The 16,741-nt window shown below is 43.4% G+C and overlaps 1 protein-coding gene across 3 annotated transcripts in view; it reads left to right on the forward strand.

Moving 5' to 3' along the window:
* Fat1 (FAT atypical cadherin 1) overlaps window positions 1-13,905 on the forward strand; it is a 123,104-nt gene extending 109,199 nt beyond the window's left edge. For 2 of the 3 annotated variants that reach the window (XM_052162117.1, XM_052162116.1), the window contains exons 21-28: window positions 558-715; window positions 1,326-1,788; window positions 2,597-2,750; window positions 2,922-3,032; window positions 4,860-5,491; window positions 6,210-6,347; window positions 11,461-11,496; window positions 12,476-13,905. In XM_052162117.1, coding sequence (XP_052018077.1) covers window positions 558-715; window positions 1,326-1,788; window positions 2,597-2,750; window positions 2,922-3,032; window positions 4,860-5,491; window positions 6,210-6,347; window positions 11,461-11,496; window positions 12,476-13,107 — 2,324 coding nt within the window. In that variant the 3' untranslated portion in view covers window positions 13,108-13,905. The remainder of the gene's footprint in view (window positions 1-557; window positions 716-1,325; window positions 1,789-2,596; window positions 2,751-2,921; window positions 3,033-4,859; window positions 5,492-6,209; window positions 6,348-11,460; window positions 11,497-12,475) is intronic. The other variant, XM_052162118.1, reaches the window with a different exon arrangement.
* The last annotated feature ends 2,836 nt before the right edge of the window (window positions 13,906-16,741 follow it).

Here is a 16,741-nt window from a genome sequence, read left to right on the forward strand (position 1 = left end):
GAGGGGAACTCTGGGTATTTATGATTAACATGCTTCTTATTATAGTCTGCCCTCGCTTCTTAATATTGGACTTCTACTTTGTTAAATGTGCCTTTTGTCACTTTGAAATTGAATTTTTATTTAGTCAGTTCTCCGTAACTTAATTTTCATTTCTGGAGGCTGATAGGATTTTCATCTTCTTGAAGGAATGGGGATGGTTTTGTATTTTTGCCTGACAGGATTTTGCCTAATCATCTTGAGGCTACATTCCTTTTTTGTTTTGTTTTTTTTTCTTCCTCAAATTGCTTACTAATAACTCACACAGGACACTTTTATATTTAGTTTTGTTATTATTTTAGACTTAATTTCTCTGTGATGCAGAGCTCTGCCTCTTCCTTGAGGAAACTCGGTTGTGCCATGCTTTCTTTTAAAGCCAATAGACACCTTTCCCCGTTACTGCAGCTTTTAAATTGAAAAAGAAGAAAGAGCCAGCCTCTGGGGAGGGAAGACGATTGTACTCACTTTTGATGGTGTGCTTAAGCTTTGGTGCTGACAGACTTTTTTTCTGTAACCCGTAGGGAGCTCATCCATAACTTTTACCGGAAGCAGCTTTGTGAAGTACCGTTTGCTGGAAAACGAGAACAGGCTGGAAATGAAACTGAGCATGCGCCTAAGAACCTACTCTTCCCACGCGGTCGTCATGTACGCCCGGGGGACTGACTACAGTATCCTGGAGGTAAGGCGTCACGCATCCTGTGACCTCAGACCGAGGGAGACTACGAAATCTAAGTTCTATCCTGTGTCCTGATGGTCAAATCTAAAAACAAACTAAGAACGGTGGTTTTTCTCCACGTCTCAAGGACTCATGCCCTGGGTGACGTTGGCACTTGGGTGCAGTCAAAAATTCTTTGTGCTCCCCAGTAGCCTAGAAATTTACTTCTGATATTCTTCAACAAAAAATGTTAAGACACGTGACAGCTGACATTCAAATCTCTTCATTATACCTTGCTAATTCTGTCAGTTTATATAGAAATCCTACATGGTATTTGTGTGTGTGTGTGTGTGTGTGTGTGTGTGTGTGTGTGTGAATGCCACGTGTGTTCAGTTAGCAGTTAATAATTAGTCACGTCCGTGTTAATTTTGGATGTACATTTGGCCTTTGGGAGCCCCCAGATGATCCCATTTTTATTATTTGTACAGTAGATAAATGAGTTTTATCCCCAGCATCTAAATGCAAACTCATATTCTTCCTACCTCCATCCAACTAAACATACCCCTCTTAAAGATTTTTGCACGGACTGATGCTGAAGATCATATGTGTGTGAATGTTATTTATCCTGTCGTAGATTCATACCGGAAGACTGCAGTACAAATTTGACTGTGGAAGCGGCCCTGGAATTGTCTCTGTTCAGAGCATTCAGGTCAACGATGGGCAGTGGCATGCAGTGTCCCTGGAAGTGGAGGGCAATTATGCCAAGCTGGTTCTAGATGAAGTTCACACTGCATCGGGCACAGCCCCAGGGGCTCTGAAAACCCTCAACCTGGACAACTATGTATTTTTTGGTGGCCACCTCCGGCAGCAAGGGACAAAGCATGGACGAAGCGCCCAGGTGGCCAATGGTTTCAGGGGCTGCATGGACTCCATTTATTTGAATGGGCAGGAGATGCCTTTGAACAACAAACCGAGAGCCTATGCTCACATCGAAGACTGGGTGGACCTATCTCATGGGTGCTTGTTAGCTGCCACAGAAGACTGCTCCAGCAACCCGTGTCAGAATGGAGGTGTTTGCAATCCCTCGCCTACTGGAGGTAGGCTTTGTGAGGTTGCCCTCCCTCAGATGTTACCCACATGCACATTAAAGGCAACTTTCCCGAGTAGAATTGGTTGCCTCCTATTCATTGATGCCATCACTTCTTGTCTTGGTTACAGATAATGTGGTCAGAACTCAGTAGCATGCATTGTAACGTTGGGCTGGTCTAAGAAACCAGTCTTTACCATGTTCTTTTTCCTCCCCGCAGTAGTGACCATGGCCAAAGATATACTAGGGCCACGTCCAGCTTTTAAGGGAGAACAGCAAACTCTCTTGCCCTGTTCTCTAACGGCAAATCACTGGGAGTACTACTTGTGGGTGTAAAGCCGTTGCCGACTGGCCTTGATTGTGTCTTTGTAAATCTAGTTACTTCTCTGTTGAGCCTACGCAGGATGAACATTCTAAGTTTTAAATTCCAAATTCTAAAATGCTCCCAAACCTAGAACTTTCTGACCCCCTAATGTACTATTTAAATTTCCAGGTTTAGAGTCATTTGGAATATGGAATATCTGATTTCCAGTTTAAAAATTTTCCAGCTGTAAAATCTATTTAAAAAAAAAAAAACTAATCCTTTAAAAAAAAAAAACAAAAAAACCAACAGTTCCAAAGTCTAAATCTTTTCTGGTCCCAGTATTTTAGAAAAGAGGTATTCCACCCATATGGATAACTCTTCACCTGGAGAGAATGGGAATTTTACTCCCATACAGTTGGGGAACTGTATCTCCACTTAAGCATTAAGGTATAAGGAAATAAAACACTTTGCGGTCATTGAGTGACTGGATGCTTTGTTCTCTTACGTGTTGTAGGTTATTACTGCAAGTGCAGCGCTTTGTACGCAGGGACATTCTGTGAGGTGAGCGTCAACCCGTGCTCCTCCAACCCCTGCCTCTACGGAGGGACGTGCATGGTGGACAGCGGAGGCTTCGTCTGCCAGTGCAGGGGGCTGTACACTGGTCAGAGGTACGTGTGTATTTCCTTCCTAATGAATTGTAAGGTTAAACATTAGAGCATGGAGCCCTGCACAGGATGGGTCTCTGTGTTCGTTGTTGTTAATGCTGTCTGTTCTTATTTGCGGTGAACTCACCAGGGCATTTTTTTTTTTTTTTTTGCATGTGTTCTTTCCTTATTTAGATGTCAGCTTAGTCCGTACTGCAAAGATGAGCCCTGTAAAAATGGCGGGACGTGTTATGACAGTTTGGATGGTGCCGTCTGTCAGTGTGACTCGGGCTTTAGGGGAGAAAGGTAAATGGTTTCTTGGAAGCTTCGTGTCTGCCACACCTTTCCACAGTGTGCTGACTGTTTCCTCACCTTCATTAAGTCGGGCTGCGTCCTGTCAGAATATGGTGATTCTCATTGGCACTTCTACGATGTGCAGGCAAAAGTCTTGAGACAAAAGACTGGACCAGAAAGATGAAAGTAAAGCTAGAACGCTCTGGTTCTATCCTGTTGAGCTATTTGTAGATAGAGAGTGTGGGGTCCTTGGCAAGTAGCAAATGCTTGTCAAGAGGGTGCATTCTTTTTCCTAAAGCAACTACTTGTGACACAATGTCATCTCTCCATGAGAAGGTACTAATCCCGGTCTCTCACAGTGATTACCAGCATCTGAACCTTGCTGGTTTTCTCCTCTTTGAGTTATAGGAATTATACTAGTTAATTAATATTATATAATTAATATTATACTAATTATACTAATCCCCAGCATAAGCCTAAGAGGTGGTCAGGATTTAGATATTTAGACATTTAGATATCTCAAATATATACCTATATACCTTGAGAAGAACGCATAAGAAACTAATTTCAGATGCTCTTTTCAAAAGTTTATTGGAATCAGGCTCAGACACGCTCCTTTAATCCCGGCACACTCAGTTGGCAGAGGCAGGTGGATCTCTGAGTTTTTGAGGCCAGCATGGTCTATCTAGTGAGTTCTAGTTTAAACAGGGCCACGTAGTAAGACCCTATCTCAACACCAAAGCTCCCGGATACACGTAATGTTTAAATGCCTAGCGGAGAACAATTAGATGAGCCCCCCTCAGTCTCATTAGGCTGCTGGTGCGGCCTGCCTGTAGTTATTCTATATCGCTTTGTTCTTGGAGTCATTATAATCCTGAATTTTGCTCTTAGTTCTGAGGCCCTGGTACATTTGTGGATTTCCCCAGTTTTAATCAGTGTATATTCCAGTATATTTGACAAGAATATATCAGTGTTCAGAGTTTTTATTATAATTGCTCATAATTTGCAAATAGACTATTTTTCTTTTCAAATGGGAAAGAGCTTCAGAAGCCAGGGTGGATGTGTCCAACAGCCCCACGTACCCCTGTTCAGAAAAGCAGAAGGGACTGTCTGTGATCTATTCTGTGATGGCGACATGCGTAGGAGGAGGATTCTAATTCCAGAAGGGATAACATTTTTAAATGGAGAGTGTGTTTTCTATTCCCTCATAGGTCTTATAGGACCATCATAATCCCAAGCAGGACCATTTTCACTGAAATTTAATCTGGCCTATGAGAACGGTTTATAGCACACACAACTCGTTAAAACGAACCTTAGCTTCCCAGTTTCTAAATGGTAGCTTGACCGTGAGACCTAAGAGCAGCCTATGTTTTAGCCCATTGAATTGATTTAGTTATCTATTAATTCTGAAAAAAATGCAACTAGATGCTGGCTTGATTCGATTGGCTCTCACATATACATTCAGCCTATGACCGTGTAACTAATCCACAAAAGGCCTTTTCTGCCTCCCATTGTGGATGTTTTCTGAACGTTTCCCATCCAGCTTTGTTTTGGCCTCTCTTAAGAAGGGTGGGTGTGCCGGGCAGTGCTGGTTCACGCCTTTAATCCCAGCACTTGGGAGGCAGAGGCAGGCAGATTTCTGAGTTCGAGGCCAGCCTGGTCTACAGAGTGAGTTCCAGGATAGCCAGGGCTGTCTCGAAAAAAAAAAAACAAAAAAAGAAAAAAAAAAAAAGAAATGTGGGCGTGTTTAGCGTGTTTAGTGTTCGTGCTGAAGGATTCTCGGACAGGCGCAGTCTGACCCTGACCGGTGCTGCAAAGCTCTCTCCTTCTTCTTGTCAGATGCCAGAGCGACATTGATGAGTGTGCGGGGAACCCCTGTCGGAACGGGGCCCTCTGCGAGAACACACACGGCTCCTATCACTGCAACTGCAGCCAGGAGTACAGAGGGAAACACTGCGAGGACGCCACGCCCAACCACTACGTGTCCACCCCGTGGAATATCGGACTGGCCGAGGGGATAGGGATTATTGTGTTTATAGCCGGGATATTCTTACTGGTGGTGGTGTTTGTCCTCTGCCGGAAGATGATCGGGCGGAAGAAGAAGCACCAGGCTGAACCCGAGGACAAACGTTTGGGACCAACCACGGCTTTCTTGCAGAGACCTTATTTTGACTCGAAGCTGAACAAGAACATCTACTCTGACATACCGCCCCAGGTGCCTGTCCGTCCCATTTCCTACACTCCCAGCATTCCAAGTGACTCCAGAAACAACCTTGACCGGAACTCATTTGAAGGCTCCGCTATCCCCGAGCATCCGGAATTCAGCACTTTCAACCCCGAGTCTATGCACGGGCACCGAAAAGCCGTGGCCGTGTGCAGCGTGGCTCCAAACTTGCCTCCGCCACCGCCTTCCAACTCTCCCTCAGACAGCGACTCCATACAGAAGCCTAGCTGGGACTTCGACTACGACGGTAAGGGCGCGGCGTTTTCTGTCTCGCCAAAATGCCAGCGAGGTTGGCAGTGCTGTTCCTGGCTTGGCGGTGGTGGTTTATGGGCTGATGGTGATGCTTTCCAATCTGAAATGATCGTGAAAACTCAGTTGGATATTCCAGTTACTGCCTGGGGATTGGGAGCTTGGAGCTATCTCATTAAATTAGATCTAGTTGTCTTCTAATTAGTATTCTAGATCCACCTTTGTAACCAATACACATTATCAACTATGATTTGGGGGTGTTTTATTATAGCAAGAAATAATGGAGGAGTCAGTAAGATACTAATTATTTTTTATTACAGCCAAGTAAGGTGGTAGAATTCATATAAGCAATATTTATATCTGTGGCTTAGCATATACCTGATGCTGTAGAAAAAGTTATAGATGCCATTTTAAGGCAGATTTTTAACTGACCTGTTATTCTTTATAGGCTTATTTCTAGAGACATTCTAGTTTGTTGAGTCTGATGAGAATATGTGCAAGTCTTTTTCTTGTTTTGCTCCTAGGGTGTTCCTCTAGCTTGGCCCCCCCACCTCCGATCCCCACCCTCACCCCCACCTCCACCCCCCACCCCACCACCGCCACCGCTCTGTAGCTCACGCAAATACAAGCACAGCTTAGGTACTGTCTGATGGAGTGTAACCATGAACCAGGGGGAACTTGGAACTCACTGCTTACCCACTTTCTCTTCCTTTCAGCTAAAGTGGTGGATCTAGATCCTTGTCTTTCCAAGAAACCCCTGGAGGAGAAACCCTCCCAGCCATACAGTGCCCGGGAAAGCCTGTCCGAGGTGCAGTCCCTTAGCTCCTTCCAGTCAGAGTCCTGTGATGACAACGGTAAGTTTCAGATGCTGACACTGGATGCTGTGGCCAACTTGAAATGCTGCTGGTGTTCTTTATGCTGTATACGGATGTATAGATACATATATCATAGATAAGCCTGGGTTCCCTAATTAAGTATGAAGATGTCCTATGTTCCTGGGTTCCCTTGGCGTAAATGGACAATGAATGCTTGCATGAACCTACACAGGGGAAAATATTTAAAGGTAGCTCTGTCAGAGGGCACTTACCTAGCATGCACAGGGGCCTAGGTTCAGTCCCTAGTATTGTAAAATAAAACAATGTTCTTAAGAGTTGTTTTAACTATAGTAATAGAGAAAGAAAAAAATGTTAATTTTCCTTGTTTGGCTACTCTTGTATTATTTATACTTTTTTGCATAACAGTAAGTGTTATGGAAGCTTCGTGGGTTTTTTGTCGAGATCTCTGTAGCAGTTTTTCTGAACATTCAATGCACATACACACATAATCCCCCCTCTGAGAAAAGATATGTAGAAGTCTGAAATGTTCGCTTTCGGTCATACCTTTGGTATTACAAGGTTTTATTTGTCTCTTCCCCAACCACTGCTGTCCCAGCTCCCATTTGGATCAGAGCGTTCTGACTGAGAGCAGAGTTTAAGAGATGGCTAGTAAGTCGGATTATATTTCTAACGAAGAAGGTTTGGCACTGGGTTCTATGACTCCAGTTCTGTTTATCTGGTTTCCCCAGGGTGGATCTCACTGATAAATGGCTTTTGCCGCATTAGTACTTGTACAAAAAAAAATGATCAACCTCACGATAGTGGTTATCGGCTGGAAATAATTGAATCTCAGAAAGTATGGGCTCTGTTTTAATTTTTCTCCTTGTATAAAAATGCAGTGTGTTTACACATTAGGGGTATTGTATCATTTTATCCATCTATCATTAGAAAGAAGGAACTTGCTAATAACCATCACTTCCAAAATAACATAGTCCATGACCAGAGTAATTTAATTTATAATGACTACATCTATGGGTCTCTGGATCTATGTGTCTATAACGCTTTGAAGAGCCCTTTTCTTTACTAAAGATGACTATAAAAATGTTCTATTCCTTGAAGATGTCAAGCATGTCTTACATTATTCAAAGCACACCCTTGTTTATTCTTGGGTGGAGAGTATTGTATTTTTTTTATAAAGATTTATTTATTTTATATATATGTGAATACACTGCAGCTGTCTTCAGACACACATGAAGAGGGCATCAGATCCTATTACAGATGGTTGTGAGTCACCATGTGGTTGCTGGGAATTGAACTCAGGACCTCTGGAAGAGCAGTCAGTGCTCTTAACCGCTGAGCCATCTCTCCAGCCTGACTATGGTTGTATTATTACTTATTAAACCATCAAGAACAAACCAGGATTAATTTGTTTTGCCAGCTTAAGTGATTTATACTTTGGCAGTAAGTTCAGTGCTGTTCAAAAACACATTTAAGGATTTTGTCAGTAATTTCTTTCATTCTCTAGTGTTTTTTGTTTTTGTTGTTATTGTTGAAACCCCATTCTTAACAACATTCAAACACTTTGGGGAAGTCATTGTCAGATTAGTTATGAAGCTAATTTTTGGGCAGTAGCAGTGTAAGGGAGAGGCTGTGCGGGACTGTCCGTGTTTTTAATCCCTACATCAGTCAATCATTTTCAGTCATAGACTTTAAGTCTGAGCCACGTTCGCACAAATCATGTCATCAGCAGTTTTCTAAGCCTTTTTAGTAGCTAACCATACACTTAGCCGCTCAAAAGAGCACAGTCAGTTCTTGTGTAGTTCTGTAGTTTAGGAGTCAGGGCTGAAGTTCAGATGTCAGTGGGGTGCCCCGCAGAAAGCTCTGAGGGAGGTTTGGGTTTCCTTCTCTCTCCAGTGCCTAGGACTCATTCGTGTTCCTGGTAATGAAGGCCTCTGCTTTCACGGCGCCTTTCTCTCCCTGTTCAGAACCTGTGGTCAGAATGCCACGCTGCACAGGGGCACAGCCGGGAAAGCTCCCTGTGACAGGCCATTCCAGTCCCCTCGGCCCACCCAGCTAAGGCAGGACTACCCCTGCCCTCCCCCTCACGGGAGCCTTAATGACAGCAGGAGGCTTGTCTTGCTTTCTTATGTTCTCTTCGATGCATTAGGTTAAAGAGTCATTAGATCTCAGGATTAGAATGTACCCAGCTCACCTGCACATGCATGTTGATGTTGGTACTTTAAAATAATATGCAAATGCAATGGGGAATCTGTACAGCATCTGGGACATGAGAAATATATGCTAAGCAACAGGAACACAATCAGCCTTGTAAATTTTGTCGCATATATATCTCCCTAGATTTCCTTATTCTCAGACAATAAACCAGTTCCTTGAGCTTATAATCCTTTGCCCAGGAGACGTAAATCTGTTTATTTTTCCCCCTGATATACTCCATAACTATAATTGTATAAAATACTTAGCTAAAGCTTTTCCCCTGACTTTTACTAAAACATGGTTATTTCATTCACTTGACTAATAGTGGCAAGCCTGTCGCTTGATCTGAAGTATCCCGAGACCTGTAACTAGCGGATAGAGTGCAGGGGTCGCGCATAATTATCTAGGGGTCTCAAAGCATATATTTCACAGTTTAGGGGAGAAATTGCATTGAATTAAGGAATTTTACTTAATGCACTGTTTTCTGCTAACTAAGGATTTTCCTAATTGGCTCCTTTTGTGCCTTTTACAAGCTTCCATAGTGACTGTAATACACCTTGTCAACGCTGTCGTTGACACGGTGAATAAAGAAGGTATGAGGGTCTGTCTTGTGTCTGTGGTTTGCAGTGACTGTAAGTGTGGCACTCTGCATCTGCCTATTGTCCTGTTATTGAAGTGGTTCATCCTTTGGGGAGGTTTGGCGCCCTTCATCTTGGGACGTTTCTGTTCACAGTATAAGTGCATTGTGAAACTGTGTGTATGCACGTCTGTGTGTCACTTGTTTTAAATGTTATGGATTGCTGCTGAAGACTTGGGGGCTGGTTTCCAGGGTCAGTTTCTGACCGAGTAGGTCTGTGTCGGGCCTGAGGACCTTTGTTTTTAGTAAATGTACAGTTGATTTGTATCTAGAAATGTCCTGATGTGAAAATCACTGCTTTCAAATGTCTTACCTAGACCATCAAGAGTGCAAACACACACACACACATACACACACACACACACACGCACACACGCACGCACGCACGCACGCACGCACGCACACACACACACACAGGCACGCACGCACGCACACACACACACACGCACGCACGCACACGCACGCACGCACGCACGCACGCACGCACGCACACACACGCACGCACGCACACAGGGTTGGAGAGTGAGCCCAGTGGGTAAGTGCTTGGCACACAGTGTGAGGACCATCACTCAGATCCAGGGGACTCATGTAAATGACGTGGCTGGCTTTGGTGGTCTGCTGATATTTCCTGCCTTGTAAGGCAGAGGCAGAGAATTCTCAGAGCAAGCTTAAGCTGGCTCTAAGACTCTGGTTCGTTGGCTCTACATAAAGAAAAGGAAGCTGAGGATGAGTCCCAACATCCACCATGGGCCTCCACGTGCACACACTCATGCACATGCATACACTCTTGCACGTGCACACACTCTTGCACGTGCACACACTCATGCACATGCACTGTGCCCCCTCGCCGCCCCCACCGGTGAAAGCAGAAAAGGACCCGTGTATTCAAACAGCACTAGCAGTGAACACACATGATTCTTCTGCAAGGACACGTCGCAGGCACAATTGGGCGGAAGAGGCAAGGTTCTCTGCTAGATTTCTAGGAGGGCAAGTGTGACTTCAGTGGTCACAGCTACTGTGGGACTTGATCTATTTTCTTAAAAGTACTGTGTTTTCATTTTGAGAATCAGAATGTTAGCTATATTTTGTCTACCTGATTTTAGCTGAAACAGGATGACATCCCAATATCTTAAATATTGATAAGTTTAAAGAAGCAGAAATTTAAAGTCTCCTCAGTGTGATTTCTACTGATTTATCTTTATTTAAAGTTGGAACCTCACATAAGTTTAAAGGGTTTTCAAATGCTTAGTGTACAACAAAGTTGCGGGTCCTCATTTATAAAGGAATTTAGTATAATATAGTAGATTTTTAAAAGCTCCATGGATAATTTCCCTAAATACTCCTTTTACTCATATTTTTGAAACATCTGTCTTTTCCACTTATATTTAAACTCCTACCAGAGATATCAGTCAGCTATTAATTTGTCAAAAATTAGTTCATTGTCACAGTTTTCAAGGACTTTATGGGTCGCACAGAAAGCATTGCCCCTGTTTAGAAAAGTAGCCACAGGTCTACGATGACTAGTCCTCTTACTGTGATGATGACTTACCTGCCAGGTCACACTTGACCCACATCGTCTTGTTGAGATGTCACAACAGTCTGTGAGATGTTTGTCTCATTTCTTACAGGAAACCAATCTGAAGCGTAGCCAGGCTGAGCATCCCATGGTCCTGAGTGTTTTCTATCCATTTCTTTGGACATGGAGCCAGAGTTCTGTGTATAATGTGGTCACTGGGAGAGAGTATAGTTACAGAGCAGATGGGAAGAGGCCATGCCTTAGCTAATTAAGGAGCTCACTAGAGAAAGGTTAACAGTATAAGTAGAAAATTCATTGTGAGAGTGAGTAAGGTGTTGGGATACGGTCAACTTGTGGTGGTCTGTGAGTGTGTAACACCAGTTTCTCTGAATTTACACTTTTGAGGGTTCTCCTGTGCGCTGTGTGTAGTGCATTGTATAGCTCGTGATTTTAGATTGTTCCTTAAATAACCAATTAATATTTTTTTTAAATCAGTATCTGTAGTTTATAATTTTCCTGAGGCAGTTCTGTTTCTAGGATTCACAGCAAAGTCTCTAGTTTATCATTCCTCGTCTCTCTCCATGTCCACATCCCGTTTAGTTTGTGCAGCGTGGTTTCCTCCTTTGTGATCACTAGCAAGAGTGAGGTAAAGACAGCAGGTCCGGCAGCCTGGGCCTTTTCAGACACGTTGTATTCATACCATGTGCTTATCTGGTTTGCCATTTCAGCCGTCTGTCTATTTTAATTATCGGTGTTTTCTTTTCTTTCTACTCTGCCACCAAAAGAATCTTTGGCTGCTCCTGACCTCAGCAAACCAAGAGGTGACTTATGCATGCCAGCTGCCCATTAATAATCACTAAATGTCGTTGGTAAAGCCCAACCAGTGATAACTGTGCTTCACTTGGGTGCTTGATGCCACAGCAGTAACCACGCCTGTTGTTCTGCTCTGCCTTGTAAAACGGATTGCCTAACCTCTCAGCTCTCACAGAATTTCTTTTAATCCTTCTAAGAGAAAAAACACCCTTAAGTTAGGCCTTGGTTTTCTTTTAAAAAACAATTAAAAAAAAAACAAAAACAAAAAACAAAACAAAAAAGGTGGCATTTTCGTATTGAGGAACAATCCTTAGCCCTTTAAAATGGTGACAAAGATTGATTGTTATAGCTTGTCTTAACTGTTATTTTTTTTTAGCACTCATTAGTTATATTTTGTTTGATATAAGGACATGGTTTGCTGCATAGCCGGTATTAAAATAATTCATTGTTCTATTATTCATGGCTAATAAAGCCAATATAAATATCACTGCTACCTTTACTACTAAATTTAACATGTTAAAAGGCTATTTTTATTATTTTTAGATATACCTTGATAAGTATTTTTTTGGGTGGCGGGCAGTACAAAGCCCAGTGGTGTTTGGAATTTCTCCCAGTAAGACCTTCCTGCGAAAGCCCCTTACTAACTTCCTTACCTGCTTCCCATAGAGTAGGGTCAACAGTTACAGAAGGAAAGTTGAAGTGTGGTTAGGATTGTTTGTTTAAAACAAAACAAAACAAAACTGCATGTATTTAAAATGGTACAGCTGCTTCTGTTGGAACTCTGTTGCCTTGAATGTCGGATGTGTACTAAAACTGCAAGTTCACATTCTGGAAATAGTCACTGTGTCGGGGCGGGGTTTGCAGAGTGATGGGCTTGGGATGGATGCACACATACTTCTGTGTCTTGTGTCTGATACACTGAGCTTGTTCCCCGAGGCGTACAAGCTAAGAGAATCAAACTGAAATCTCGTTTCCTTTTCTACCAAGGGTACCACTGGGATACATCAGACTGGATGCCAAGTGTTCCTCTGCCAGACATACAAGAGTTCCCCAATTACGAGGTCATTGATGAGCACACGCCCCTCTACTCGGCTGACCCAAATGCCATTGATACTGACTATTACCCTGGGGGTTATGACATTGAGAGTGACTTTCCGCCCCCACCAGAGGACTTCCCTGCCCCCGACGAACTGCCGCCATTGCCTCCAGAATTCAGCGACCAGTTCGAGTCCATACACCCGCCCAGAGACATGCCCGCCGCAGGCAGCTTGGGATCTTCCTCCAGGAGTCGGCAGAGGTTCAACCTGAATCAGTACCTGCCCAATTTCTACCCCGCAGATATGTCTGAACCCCAGAAACAAGGCGCTGGCGAGAACAGTACGTGTAGAGAACCCTACGTCCACCCCTACCCTCCAGGGTATCAAAGAAACTTCGAAGCGCCCACCATAGAAAACATGCCCATGTCTGTGTACGCCTCGATGGCGTCCTGCTCCGATGTGTCAGCGTGCTGTGAAGTGGAGTCTGAGGTCATGATGAGCGACTATGAGAGCGGGGACGACGGCCACTTTGAAGAGGTGACGATCCCTCCGCTAGATTCCCAGCAGCATACGGAAGTGTGACGCTCAAACACCTCCCCAAAGTGCCTGGACTTTCATGAACCGAGAGACGCTACCAGTGACGTCCGCGCTGTTCCTTTGCAGTGGTCTTGCCTGTTTCTGGGCGAGCCGCCATAGGCGTGGCTGCACGGAGTCACCTGCCTCTTGACATGTTAGCCATTTCCAGTGTCCTAACTGACTGTAATCCACCAGGTTTTCATCCCCTGTCCTGCCCTGAGCATCTTTTCGTATTTAGATTTGTCTCTGTTAAAATGATGAAACGGAAATTGGTCCTTGTTGTCCTGTTAGCATGATTCATGTATTTATATAGATCCGATTATTTTAATTTTGCTTTCTTTGTGTAAATTTTATGTACAGATTTGATTCCCCCCCCCCTCATAGTTTTAACTAGGTTTTTCAGGACGCATTGTGTGTTTGTTTTCTGCTGGATCTGTGTGGTGTTAAGCGTCATTACCTAGCATCTGATTTTCTGATGTAACCAGGGTTTCACGCTGTTCTTTCCCACTGAAGTATGACATTTCATTGACACATTTCAGTCCAGTGTAGCTGTGCATATGGGGTGAGGACGACCTGTTGCTGGACATGTCTTAAATGGGTTGCTGTATTAGGATTATAAACATTTTTCATTATTGGAAAGTGTAAAGGGGACCTTCTGCATACCTGTTTAGAACCAAAACCACCACGACACGGTTTTTATAGTGTCTGTATATTTGTGATGCAATGGTCTTGTAAAGGTTTTTACTGAAAACTATCATTAGCCAGCCTTTCTTACTGACAATAAATTATTAATAAAATACTTTAGCTTTACTGCCTGATTTTCTTCTGCATTTATATTGCTGTTCATGATTCACCTGGTTAACTTGAAACAGGGAGATCAGCATAGATAGATATAAAGTCTCTCCAGTTGACAAAGCCAGGCCAGGCCATACTTACATATGTAGCCACTAGATGGCACTATACGGCCAATAAATGTTTCAATGAGCATCTGGGTGTTAAGTCCTATATTATACCAGCTTCCCAAGTGCTGGGATTATAGTTGCCTACAAAAATGCCTATTCAGTAAAACACATGAATTATAAGTGTGTGTGTGTGTGTATACACATGTAAAGTCATACAGTTTAAAATAAACCGACATAGGTAAAACTATCCATCTCTGACATATAACCCTTTAAGCTTCTCTCAGCATTCTCATTTTGAATTTTTTAACATTATTTATTTTATGTAAATGAGTACACTGTAGCCATGTGTGGTTGCTAGGAATTTGAATTCAAGACTTCTGCTCACTCCAGTTGGCCTAAAGATTTATTTATTATTATATGTAAGTACACTGTAGCTGTCTTCAGACATACCAGAAGAGTGCGTCAGATCTCTTTACAGATGGTTGTGAGCCACCACTGTGGTTGCTTGGATTTGAACTTAGGACCTTTGGAAGAGCAGTCAGTGCTCTTAACCACTAAGCCATCTCTCCAGCCCTCCTGTTGAGTTTTCGAAGTACTATATTGTGCCCACTAGCACTGTGCTCTTGAAGGACCACATCTTGTTTCCTTTACTTACTGTGCAGTCTTCGGATGAATCCACTTAGTTAGGATTTTCATTGCTGTGAAGAGACACCATGACCACGGCTACTCTTCTAAAGGAAAGCATTGGGGCTGGCTTACAGGTTGAGAGGTTTAGTCCGTCTTGGCGAGAAGCATGGTGGTAGGCAGGCAGACATGGTGTTGGAGAAGGAGCGAGAGTTCTCATCTCTTTCCGCAGGCAGTAGGGATTGTGCCACACTGAACCTAGCTTGAGGCTTACACTTCGGTGGGGAGAGTGCGGACAGATGGGTAAGATATAAAATAGTGTATGGAACTGTGCAAGGTAAGGAGACATTTTGATTTATGAGGGAAGAAGAGACCTGGGACTCTGAGGCGGCAAACTGTTATTTGGATGAAATTGTTAGATGGCTGAGGTGACCATATGAATGCCGGGGTAATGAGTATTCCAGGTAGAGAATGCTTGTCTGTCAAACATGGAGTATGCTGGGGAAAATAAACTACGTTGGGAGGTGGAGTCCCATCTTCCCTCTGCCACTCCGGCCCTTTAGCATCTATCTGTACCTCTGTGGAATGCTGAGCTGCCTGTCTGCGGTAGTGGACCAGGGACTCCGGGTACCACCCTTTTCTGGTCTTTCAGGTTGACATTCCTGTTGGTTCCTGGTTTATTTCTGTTCATAGCATCGGTAGGCAGGATTAGAATGGGCCAGTACAAATGACCTCTTGGGCACTTTCGAAAGATATCAGGAATACAACTAGGCCATTTTAATGCTGGTGTTCTATCATTACTGTCATGTTTTGGTTTAGGAAAATAAATGGTTTGGATGTATTTGGAGCCTGCCCGTCTTCATGCAGGAGCAGCTGTTTCACCTGTGTATGGAGTTAACTCTGTGGGTGTGTCACTTAGTGTGGTACACCTAAACTTGTGTGTGTATCAAGCCTTGTGTCCTGATTGTTGACTTCAAAGGGTAAGATCATTTTCTAGATACCATCCCAAGCCGCTGCAAAGCAGTTTCTCCATCGGAAGTTAGCCATTCACCTAGCTGCTACTTTGAAGACAGTTTTCTTTTTTTATGGCATTTTCAGTATTAACTGCCTTAAATACTAACTAATTTTTGCTTCTCTTCACCACAGGTTTCTAGAAATGCGGGGCCTTTGTTTCGAGGCCCTTCACATTGCTTGCAAGGTGAATTCCAATAGCGTAAAGCTAGAGTTTCCAACAAGTATCCTGCTGCAAATTCTTCAGCACTGAGTGTCTCCACTGTGATGTGTATCCCTTCTCTTTCTCTGAGAGAGCAGCCCAGCGAGGCCAGCAGGGCCAGCAGGGCAATCTCTCTGCAATAGACTTGCCAGAGAACTTGAGACAGTCCTACCCCCATTCTCTCACTGGAAAAAAAAATCATGAAAATTTATTTCATTGAAAATAAAATCCAGCCAGGGAACATTTTTGTGACATTAGCTTTAATGCTGATTTCATTTTTAGGAGCTTGTGTAAGTTCAGGGTTTGCCATCCATAAGACCCCAGGGTATATTATCCGGACCCTCTATTCCATTTGGTTTTAGCCAGTGGTGCCCTGCGAACTCTCTTCACTGCCTGGTAATGGGGGGAGAGAGAATATTTCAGGGAAATTCAGGCTCCTGAGACTAGTTGGACCTCTGAAGGTCACCGCGGATGGTTCTCTCTGGCACATTTCATTCTGTGTGCTTTCTCATTGCTTTTCAGCAAAGACATTAGGTTCGGTTTCAATTAGCGCACCAGCTGAGGGGAGAGTTGTTCGTCAGAATTTAATTTCCTCACTGGAAGTTTACAACCTCTGCTGTGAACAGAATGAACTACTTGAATGGAATAAAAATGGAGAGCTTTAATTTTTTTTCCAAGAAAACCTAACACTTATGAGCACTCAGAACGTCATGCCCCTGTTGTTGTGCTCAGACATGTAAGAAGATACGTTTCCAAAATGATGCTAGACCCTGGTGGGAGAAAACATGTCATATTTATTTCAATGAACATGTCATCAGGCCCGATACATCTTGCAAAGTGCTACCAGTGTCTGTCTGCAGACCAGATGATGAATAGGAGCTATTTTTCCACATCATAGTCA

This window comes from Apodemus sylvaticus, chromosome 18 (assembly GCF_947179515.1).
Source record: "Apodemus sylvaticus chromosome 18, mApoSyl1.1, whole genome shotgun sequence".
Classification (NCBI taxonomy): domain Eukaryota; kingdom Metazoa; phylum Chordata; class Mammalia; order Rodentia; family Muridae; genus Apodemus; species Apodemus sylvaticus.